Source organism: Nerophis ophidion, linkage group LG23 (assembly GCF_033978795.1).
Source record: "Nerophis ophidion isolate RoL-2023_Sa linkage group LG23, RoL_Noph_v1.0, whole genome shotgun sequence".
Classification (NCBI taxonomy): Eukaryota; Metazoa; Chordata; class Actinopteri; order Syngnathiformes; family Syngnathidae; genus Nerophis; species Nerophis ophidion.
The window spans coordinates 33,765,897-33,777,698 of NC_084633.1; the positions used below are offsets into that span (position 1 = coordinate 33,765,897).

The 11,802-nt window shown below is 38.7% G+C and overlaps 1 protein-coding gene across 1 annotated transcript; it reads right to left on the bottom strand.

The window, feature by feature from the left end:
• Positions 1-711: 711 nt before the first annotated feature.
• Positions 712-10,045, bottom strand: fmc1 (formation of mitochondrial complex V assembly factor 1 homolog). Its single transcript, XM_061884234.1, has 2 exons — positions 9,865-10,045; positions 712-1,050 (listed from the first exon to the last, which is right to left on the bottom strand). The coding sequence occupies exons 1-2, from the start codon at positions 9,988-9,990 to the stop codon at positions 847-849; spliced, it is 330 nt and encodes a 109-aa protein (XP_061740218.1). The 5' UTR covers positions 9,991-10,045; the 3' UTR covers positions 712-846.
• Between the last annotated feature and the right edge of the window lie 1,757 nt (positions 10,046-11,802).

The window sequence follows — 11,802 nt, forward strand, 5'->3', positions numbered from 1 at the left end:
CAATAGCTTCAATTTCTTCTTCAATTTCGTTTTCGCTATCTGCCTCCATACTCCGACCATCTGTTTCAATACATGCGTAATCTGTTGAATCGCTTAAACCGCTGAAATCCGAGTCTGAATCCGAGCTAATGTCGCTATATCTTGCTGTGATAACCGCCATGTTGTTTGTATTGGCAGCCCTGAATGACGTCATAGGGAAAAAGACAGTCGCATCGCAAATAGCGAAAATCAAGAACTTTAAAGCTTTTTTTAGGGATATTCCGGGAGGTGTAAAATTTTGAAAAAAAAAACTTCGAAAAATAAAACAAGCGACTGGGAACTGATTTTTATTGCTTTTAACCCTTTTGAAATTGTGATAATGTTCCCCTTTAACAACAACACCAAATTTGCAGACTATAATTACTGGTTTGCAAAAATATTTTCAACCCAAATAGGTGAAATTAGATAATCTCCCACGGCACACCAGACTGAATCTCACGGCACACTAGTGTGCCGCAGCCCATTGGTTGAAAAACACTGATGTAGAAAACCAATCCACCATTTACAAGTCGTCCTGCATGAATTGTCGTATTAAAATAAAAATAACTAAGGAAAGTGTTTTTCTTCACATTGTTATCAATGTTTTAAGATTGGTAAGATTATACAACAATCAATTCTTAATCATCAATCAAACAAGTTAGCATTTCCATTTGGTTAATAATGAAAACAGAACATTATTCATAGTTTAATAGAGAAGTGGAACAATTGAACATACTGTATTTCTTCCCGCAGCTAAGCAGGTCCAGTCCACTGCCTTCTTGACAGACACGCATCCTTTTTTGTCCCTTTTTACCCCCCCGCCATGGCTCACTTCTCCCAGCCTTTGCCTCCGGGCTGAGTGGGCAACCTGAGCCCCACCAGGCCGGCCGCCTCCTGGAGGCTGCGCTCTCCCTTGCCGTGGTAAAGGTCGTGCAGGGTCCGGTGGTTCCTGGTGGACGCCAGTAGACACAGGTAGGTTTGCGAGGCGTGCAGCGCCTCCTGCTGGGCGCGGCAGTACCTCTCTCCTGTCACCTGTGCAGGAGGAGAACTGATTGTGAACATTCCTCGACAAGATATGGCTAATTAACGTCAGTCGTGACAATCACAAATATGCAATTATTGAGTCAACATTATTATTTTCTTCCGTCCGCCTCAACGGCAATGTTGTCCCTATAGAGACTCACATTTACGTTAGCATGTCCTGGGGTCTTGGCAGGGCTGGGACAAACACACACTGACAGGCTGGAGTCCTCCCGCTGGCTGTTGTGCATCAGTGCACATGCATTCAGCCAGCGTGGTCAACCTTGTTCTCTCCAGCATGAATAATGCAAGCTTTAAGCCTATATGCTCAACAGTCAGGGCCACTTGGCTTAGAGAAGAAATAACATCAAATAGGGATTTATTTGATATATATATGTATATAAACATATATCTATATATGTGTATACATATATATACACACACATTATATATATATACATAAACATACATATATATGTATACACATATACATATATATACTTCTTCCCTAATATCTATATATATATATGATTTTAAATATATTTTGTTGTGCAATATAAAAATTAGCTTTTGATACTCTCGTTCTATCGTGATAAGGCATGTTGACGACACGTTCGGACTGTGTCCCGAAAATTTGACAGTGACAAGCTAACAAACGCGTCCTCAATGAAATGTAGCATTCTTGCTGGCAGTTAATGTCTCTTCGAAGTCAGAAATCCTCGTCTCCATGGCGGCAAATGAACTACTAAGGCGCTACTTTTCCCCCCTACATTTTGAACCCTGCGGCATATAAAACCGTGGATTTTTCTTTGTTGATGTCCATAATGCAATAGTTTAAAAAACAACAACAAGAAAACACATTGAAAAGGTGTGTTACTGTTTGTGTTATGGTGCCATCTTTTGGACAAGTTAACTCACTGCAGGTGCTGCAGTGTCCTTCAATTTAGTCATTTCAACCAGAAGTAGAAATACTCGGGGTTTAACGGTACGTGTATTTGTATCGAACCGTTTCGGTACGGGGGTTTCGGTTCGGCACGCGGGTGTATCGAACGAGTCTTCAAAAGCTGCTCTGCTTTCTGCCTCTGTCTCTGCCTCATTGTCCCGCCCACACAACCATCTGATTGGTTACATACAAAGCCAATCAGCAGTGCGTATTCAGACTTCAGAGCAATGTAGTCAATCCTTCAGCATCGAGCAGAGATATTCATTTAGCAGGGGAGGAGCGGACTCTACCCAAATTATACTAAACACTTCCCAATCACAACTATTACAAACATCACTATGAGCCTGTTGACCTTTTAGAAACTTAAACTGCAGCTCAGCTCGCTCACAGTATAGGCTTGAGGTGAGGGCTAATTAGCTTTTAGCGTAACGTTAGCTCATTTTGCTGTATGGGTGTGTGTGCGTGTGTGTGTGTGTGTGCGTCTGTGTTAGGGGCAGCAAAGCCCTGTCTGTCTGTTATTTCATTGAATTCTATTGTGTTTAGGGATGAATAGTCTCTCCTATTGCAATTGTACTATTTTTCAGCTATAGTTACATGAATCATTAGTAATGTAGCAGCCTAGTTTTGAATAGCAGGTTCCCTGCTATCACATGTTGATTAAAAATACAACATTTACATAATAAAAGTCAACTACAGGCGGTAGAAAATGGATGGATGGATGGAACTACAGGCTTCCCAAATGTTGTAATATACTAAGCATGATGAGTTGACATTAAACAGTTTTAATGGAAACTGTTTAATGTTGCACTGTTTATATGTAGAAGAAAGGTTTTGTCATTTTATTTAATCAAAGCAACAACTTGAGGCAGTTTAATGTGAATTAGCGTGGGCAGAATTATTATAGTGTTCCCAATGTTAAAAGGATAAAGCCATGGTTTACAAATTTGGTAAATAAATAACCAAAAAATTTATATTTTGTTGTTTTCTTACTGAACTGAAAATGAACCGAACCGTGACCTCTAAACCGAGGTACGTACCGAACCGAAATTTTTGTGTACCGTTACACCCCTAAGAAATACCGTTCCGTTTTTTTAGCCATCCATAGCGGTTTTAATTCTATGGATTCTTCATTCATCGCTCCAAACAACTTTTGCAAGTTTATCAATAAAACTAAATCAATTCTTACTTACTAAACCGTCCCAGGTGTGATGTCTGTAGGAGTGCTTTCATGCATATTTGTATGTGCTATCGTAATGTAATGACAACTAGCGTCATTAGCTAATATGCTAACATGTTTAAGAGTGTCTGTGTTAGTGTTATTAATTTACAATGGCATTTTTTGTATGGTTTCAGTTTCACAAAATCCTCATTAAATTCACCAAAACGTCACCGTGGAGTTATTGAGTCTGTTTAGCTAATTGGAGATATAGCTTGAGCAGCTAGTGGGTCCAAGACGATGACTTCCGTTTTGTTTAATCACCCATTTTACTGCCATGTTACAGACACCGTTTGTAAACAATTAAAGTATGTAAATAAACATTTATGTGTAAATAACAAATTTCACAACGTATGTCTGATCTTGAATGGGATTGTGCTGAAAATTTTAATTTTCCTTAAGGAACTCTCCTTAAGAAATAAATAAAGTACTATCTAATCTAATCTATAAATATGCGACTAATATATGAAAAATATTTTTTCCCCCTAAAAATGCGGCTATATCATAGTTCGCTCTATAGTACGGAAAATACGGTACGTTTCTTACAAATATTATCCCAGGATGAGGAGGAATAGCTAGACATGCTACACTACACACAGTAGCAAGATATGCTAACCACAAGCTAGAGCATGTAAACAAAGGTGTGTGAATCGATACAAATATCAACAAGTAACCATACCAAGTACTTAATTATTTGGTCGATACTACATTGTTTAGATTTACATTTTTTATTTTATATTTATAATTTTTGCCATTTTCTTTAGGGTTCACAAACTTAGGAAATATGTTCCTGGAAACAGGAGGTCTTTAAGGGCAGAAACCTAAGTATTTAAAAAAGAGACAGTGGTGCAAAATTATTTCAATATATAATAGATATTATTACACCACCAACCTGTGCTTTTGTCGGATCAAAATTGGAATTCAGTGATATTAAAAAAAAAAAGTATCAGTATCAGCACTCGTACTGTATGATCATGTAACTATACTATGTATTGGATTGGAGGAAGAAGAATGGACATATTTGTGGCTTTAAAACTAACAATAAGGGTGAACCAATGCACTGCAGAGTCCTCCGCAGTGTTTTAGCTACTTCTAAATCCCTAATCCTCCGCTCCAAGGCAACAAATTCACTGGGTTTCTTACAAGTATCATCCCTGCGGGATGGGGAATGGCGAAACGTGCTTCAGTACACACCGTAGGGAAGTACGATAGCTAACTACTAACAACATGCTAGCGCTCCTGGATGTAAACAAATGGGTGGATCTATACAAATATCGACGGTAACGATACCAAGTACAAGAGCCGAACATAGTCAATACCACACTGATTCCGTTGATAATTTTTAAATGACAAAATCTTGTCTTGTAAGATGACTTAAAGTATGACTAATGCACAACACACTAATCTACTTGGTATTCCACACCCAAATGTGTACTATCACCCAAATCATGTGTAAAGTTAAGTTTAGTTTCGTTTATTACGGATCCCCATTGGTCTACACCGCAGTGGAGGATATTCTTCCTGGGGTCCAGTCAAAAAACATCACACAATCACAAAACAAAAGATTACAATGCAGTACAACATGATGAAATAATAAAAAGGTGTAGTACAAAAATAGCAACAACAAAGAACAGTAAACAACAACAATAACTTTAAGTTTACATAATAAATGTTCATACCAAAAAAAGAGCAATATAATGTATGTATATATATATATATATATATATATACACACACACAACTGTTCAAAAGTTTGGGGTCACCCAAACAATTTTGTGTTTTCCATGAAATGTCACACTTATTCACCACCATACATTGTAAAATGAATAGAAAATAGAGTCAAGACATTGACAAGGTTAGAAATAATGATTTGTATTTGAAATAAGATTTTTTTTTAAATCAAACTTTGCTTTTGTCAAAGAATCCTCCATTTGCAGCAATTACAGCATTGCAGACCTTTGGCATTCTAGCTGTTAATTTGCTTCTAGAAGCAGCTCCCACGAGTTGGATTGGTTGGATGGGCACTTCTTGCGTACCATACGGTCAAGCTGCTCCCACAACAGCTCAATGGGGTTCAGATCTGGTGACTGCGCTGGCCACTCCATTACCGATAGAATACCAGCTGCCTGCTTCTTCTCTAAATAGTTCTTGCTTAATTTGGAGGTGTGTTTTGAGTCATTGTCCTGTTGTAGGATTGGCTCCAATCAAGCGCTGTCCACTGGGTATGGCATGGCATTGCAAAATGGAGTGGTAGCCTTCCTTATTCAGAATCCCTTTTACCCTGTACAAATCTCCCACCTTACCAGCAACAAAGCAACCCCAGACCATCACATTACCTCCAACATGCTTAACAGATGGCGTCGGGCATTCTTCCAGCATCTTTTCAGTTGTTCTGTGTCTCACAAACACCTCAAACTTGGATTCATCCGTCCACAGCACTTTTTTCCAGTCTTCCTCTGTCCAATGTCTGTGTTCTTTTGCCCATCTTAATCTTTTTCTTTTATTGGCCAGTCTCAGATATGGCTTTTTCTTTGCCACTCTGCCCTGAAGCCCAAAATCCCGCGGCCGCCTCTTAACTGTAAATGTAGGTGTTTTGCGGGTACTATTTAATGAAGATGCCAGTTGGGGACCTGTGAGGCGCCTGTTTCACAAACTAGAGACTCTAGTGTACTTATCTTCTTGCTCAGTTGTGCAACGCGGCCTCCCACTGCTTTTTCTACTCTGGTTAGAGCCTGTTTGTGCTGTCCTCTGAAGGGAGTAGTACACACCGTTTTAGAAAATCTTCAATTTCTTAGCAATTTCTCACATGGAATAGCCTTCATTTCTAAGAACAAGAACAGACTGTCGAGTTTCAGATGAAAGTTCTCTTTTTCTGGCCATTTTGAGCATTTAATTGACCCCACAAATGTGATGCTCCAGAAACTCAATCTGCTATAAGGAAGGTCAGTTTTGTAGCTTCTGTAACAAGCTCAACTGTTTTCAGATGTGTGAACATGATTGCAAAAGGGTTTTCTTATCATCAATTAGCCTTCTGAGCCAATGAGCAAACACATTGTCCCATTAGAACACTGGAGTGATAGTTGCTGGAAATGGGCCTCTTTACACCTAAGTAGATATTCCACCAAAAACCAGACATTTGCAGCTAGAATAGTCATTTACCACATTAGCAATGTATAGAATGTATTTCTTTAAAGTTAGACTAGTTTAAAGTTATCTTCATTGAAAAGTACAGTGCTTTTCCTTCAAAAATAAGGACATTTCAATGTGACCCCAAACTTTTGAACGGTAGTGTATATATCCAAACAACAGACTAACAAGTGATTATTACAATTTGACAGAAGTGTAAATAAAACATGGTAAAACTGAAAGTAAGAAGATATTAAGAGTAAATGAACAAGCAGATCAATAATGTTCACAAAATTATATAATGAGAAATGACACAGTGGTTAGAGAGTCCGCCCTGAGATCGGTAGATCGTGAGTTCAAATCCTGGGACCCATTACCTCCCTTCTTGGCACTCAGCGTCAAGCTTTGGAATTGGGGGTTAAATTACCAAAATGATTCCTGGGCACGGCTACCGCTGCTGCTCACTGCTCTCTTCACCTCCCAGGGGGTGATCAAGGGTGATGGGTCAAATGGAGAGGATCATTTCGCCACACCTAGTGTGTGTGTGTGACAATCATTGGTACTTTAACTTTAACAAAATATGTTACTGCATACCTCAGCAGACTAATTAGAGGTCTTTGTTTGTTTACTTAGTAGTAAAAGACAAGTTGTCTAGTATGTTCACTATCTTATTTATTGACAAAATTGTTCTTTGATTGCAATAAGAAACATATGTTTAATGTATCATAATTTATTTTGTCAAAATAAAGCTATGGGCAGCACGGTGGAAGAGGGGTTAGTGCGTCTGCCTCACAATACGAAGGTCCTGAGTAGTCCTGAGGATCTTTCTGTGTGGACTTTGCATGTTCTCCCCGTGACTGCGTGGGTTGCCTCCGGTATACTCTGGCTTCCTCCCACCTCCAAAGACATGCACCTGGGGATAGCTTGATTGGCAACACTAAAATTGGCCCTAGTGTGTGAATGTGAGTGTGAATGTTGTCTGTCTATCTGTGTTGGCCCTTCAATGAGATGGCGAATTGTCCAGGGTGTACGACGCCTTCCGCTCGATTGTAGCTGAGATAGTTTCCAGCGCTCCCCGCGACTCCGAAGGGAATAAGCGGTAGAAAATGGATGGATTGAAGAAAATAAAGCTAACAATGACCCCTTTATTTTGAAAAGTATCAGAATACATTTTGGTACTAGTCAAGTATTTTGCAAACACATGCACGTGTAAATGTAAATAAACACAGTGGTGCCAGCTACTTAACTCAAAATGATGCACGTTTGGATAAATATCTCTTAATAAAAACTAGACTTCCTTTACCATATTTCCTTGAATTGCCGCAGGGCATATAGTTTCGCCTGCCTTGAATTATTGCTGGGCCAAACTCGCTTCCCAAAATAATTAGCGTATGCTTAGTATTACCGCCTGGTCAAACTCGTGCCGTCACGAGTGTATCACGCCTATAGATTATGTTTTGTGTTCGCCATGTTTGGTCATGTTATGTTTTGTTTTATGGACACTCACTTCTGTTTTTGCACTTCCTGGTTTGTTTTTGTCTCCATGTCAACTCATTGATTTTCACCTTGCCGGTCCTCAGTTCTCACACCTGCTAATCATTAACACAGTCATCATTTAAGCCATTCTGTTTCTGTCTTCGTCCTGGCAACTTTACCTATCTTCATTGAAAGATAGGTACATTTCCATGTACCTACCTTCATGCCTTGCTGTTCGTTTTTGACCACGCCACGAAAGTTTTGTATTTATGCCTCTGTGCAAGTTTTTGGTTTGTTATTCATGCCACAGCCCAAGTGTTTTTGTTTCACGTTTTTAGTTTACAGCCTTTGTTCTAGGCATTTGTTTTTGTAGCCAAGTATTTGTTCTCCGCCACTGTGCACGCCCTTTGTTTGCCTTTTTGTGTAGTTTTGTTAGAATATTAAATATGTACTAGGGTTGTCCCGATCCAATATTTGGATCGGATCTGCCGCCGATATTTGCCCAAAAATGCGTATCGGCAAGGCATGGGAAAATGACGATCCAGTTTTTAAAAAAACTCCGGTCCGTGTTTTCCAACGCACCAATTTAAATAATACATTCCACTCTTCTGCTGCTCCCTAAACTCTGTTCCGCATTTTCCAGCACACCTTCAAAACATCCACAGGTCTGCGTTCTAACCGTGTGAATTAAAAATTACGGTAAAAATGTCAGCTGCGTGGGATTGTTTTATCCTACAAAACGAAAAAGATGAAGAGGTGGAGTGCAAAACATGCAACAATAAAGTCAAGCGTGGTGGTAAAGTTGTAAGACATTTTAATGACTCTTGCGAGTGAGAGGCTTTTTAGCACTCATAGATGAACACAGGAGCAGGCTGACACCTGAGCATCTTGAAGTGCTCGTCTTTGTTAGAAAGAATCTCCCCATTATGCTTGGACTTCAATTGTTTGCTCCCCCTGACTGGGGCAAACAATTGAAGGGAGTGTGTAGATTTGTATTTATTTTTTTAAGTTTACACTTGTCCAAAAGCAAGTATTGATGCTGAGTTATAGACATTTTATCCCACTCAGGTTGTTAGGGTGTTTTGCTTTTTTTTAATGTTTACAGCATTATTTGCACTTTATACTGTTCACGTTTTTACTGTTTAATGATGCCATTTCTGTTTGTCATGTATATTTTTTTTGGATATTTTGTGTTTATCCTTGAATAACAACTATTGTGTATTATTCAAACTCACCTAATTCAGCTGGCCATTTGTTTTTAAGAGTACTATAATCCTTTACTGCATGAATCTGACAACTAAGTAGGCTAAACAACTTTAAACTTTAATACATGCTCGGATAGGCCAGTATCGGTATCGGATCGGAAGTGCAAAAACCTGGATCGGGACATCCCTAATATGTACACACGTTCACGCCTGGCTCGTCCTAAATATTCTCTGCATTGAAAAACAATCCAAGTCCAAGTCCATGCTTGACAGAGTGACACTTCCCCTATCATCGTTTTCAAAATTGAGGAGGCTGATTTCAATACCGGTAATTTGAAATCGCATAAAGGGAAAAAGATTAAGAGGTATTCAGTAGGATTTAAGATCCAAACTTAAATCACAATCAAATTTTTACTGCATACCTTTGGTAAGTGCCGGAGTGAGAAGAGGTTTTAAAACAATTAGCGCATGCTTACATTTACCACATGCCTTTGGTAAGCATAGGAGTGAGAGGAGGGTTTTAAATTAATTAACGCCCCGGCGGCAATTCAAGGAAATACGCTATATTGTCGGTGGAAAATAATTATCCAGGTATACCTAATAAAATGTCCCGGAAGTGTCTCATGCCGCCATGTCAGCTTAGCCGTTAGCATGCCCTTCGCATCACAAAGTCACATGCTTTGTAAAATAACAACCCAATTACGTCATGGTGGGCCCTGACATATATTTTAGAGATTATTGCAGATCAAATAAATTACACACACATGTATATTGTATATAAACATGTTAGCTACACCCACAGTACTGTTTAGCTAATGTGGCTATCAGAAGCAGAAAGGCAGGAAAGAGGACAAAAATACCTTATTTTTACGAAACTGCTCCTTGACAAACGCGTACGCCAGGGACTGTTTGTAATTGTGTCCTTGCATGGAGCGCAGTTCTTTGAGAATTCCACTATAAATACGCAACGATGACGCCGACGCCATCTTGGAACACAGACCGTGTTGTGATCTCGGAGAGCCGACCGTTACCAGCAAAGCAGACCAACTCAATGGAGCTTCGCCTCATCGATCGCTCGTGACTGCCACAAGATGGCGCCGTGCCACTGACTCACGAACGCACCGGGCACAGAGTACAACAAGGCTGAAGGAATTCGAGTTCAAACGTGGGATACGGCAAGGTTGTCCTATTTCTCCATATTTATTTCTGTTAGCCACCCAACTGTTATCGGTTCATATAAAAACTAGTCATTTAAAGGGGATTTCTGTATTAGACAGAGAAATAATTCTGGTCTCCGTCTAAATGTGAACTAATGGCTGTGGAGAGATGTGAAATTATGTCTGTATCTCAAATTCCAGTTAAGGATAGTATTAATTATCTAGGAATACATATCACTAAAAATCAAAACTCTAGATCGGCATTGAACTTCAATCCAATTGTAGAAAAAACTAAGAAAAGATTTAACCAATGGCTACAGAAAGATTTATCCTTAAAAGGCAGAACCTTACTTTCCAAAGCAGAAGGTATCTCCAGGCTTACGTATGCAGCTATTTCTTTAGATGTTAACCAAAAAATATGTAAAACTATTGACAAAATACTGGTTGACTTTATTTGGAAAAACAAAATTCATTATATTAAGAAATTTGTTATAATGAACAATTACAATCAGGGTGGTCTAAACTTTCTTGATTTCACTACACTAAACAACACCTTTAAAATTAATTGGATAAGACACTACTTGAAAGACCCTACCTCAATTTGGAACTTTATTTCTCATCATGTATTCTCTAACCTTGGAGGCCTAAAATTTTTGCTATTGTGTAATTATAACATTGATAGGATTCCTGTTGCGCTCTCAAACTTCCACAAACAAGCCCTTCTAGCATGCTCTCTTGTATACAAGCACCATTTTTCACCTACCAAATATTTCATCTGGAACAATAAAGACATATGTTACAAAAGGAAATCTCTTTTCCTCAACAATTGGTTTAACAATAACATTATTTTAGTGTGTCAGCTTTTCAATAAGCAAGGTCAACTTTTTAATTACCAAGAATTTCTCAACCAATTTAAGATACCTGTGACTCCCAAACAATTTGCTATTGTATTTGATGCCATCCCAACAGGTGTTGTTATGTTGTACAGGGCTTACACACCTCCTCTTTCTGCTGTAAAAATTGTGAATGATCCACTTGACACTCCTGTGGGGAAACTTTGCTTTGATCAAAAAAATAACAGAAAAATCCGCAGCTTATTCCAAAATGATTGTGTGTCTGTCTCCTATGTAATTTCCTTATGGAATAATGTTGTAAATGACATCTGTTGGATCAAAACGTGGTCCCTTCCTAACAGGTATTTACTTACCAACAAAGTCAAAGAGATATCATTTAAAATCATCCATCGCTATTACCCTGTAAAGACTGTGATGCTTAGATACAAGAAGGACATTGATGTTACCTGCACCTTTTGTAACATGCACCCAGAGACTGTCAACCACTTGTTTTGGACTTGTGAAAACACTCGATCACTATGGCAGGGCGTCTGTCGCTTCATCCTGGACAATATTTATGACAAATTTGTGCTTTACTTTAAAGATGTGATTTTTGGTTTTCCACTGTATGAACAAAAATTTGAAAAGGAATTCTACCTTTGCAACCTCATTATTTTATTGGCTAAGTTTTATATTCATAAATGTAAGTTTCTTAATACCCGTCCTATCTTTTGTGCCTTTAAAAAAGATCTGAAACTTTACATTAAAACGCTCTCTACCTCTAACAACAAAAAAGCTGTGAAAACGA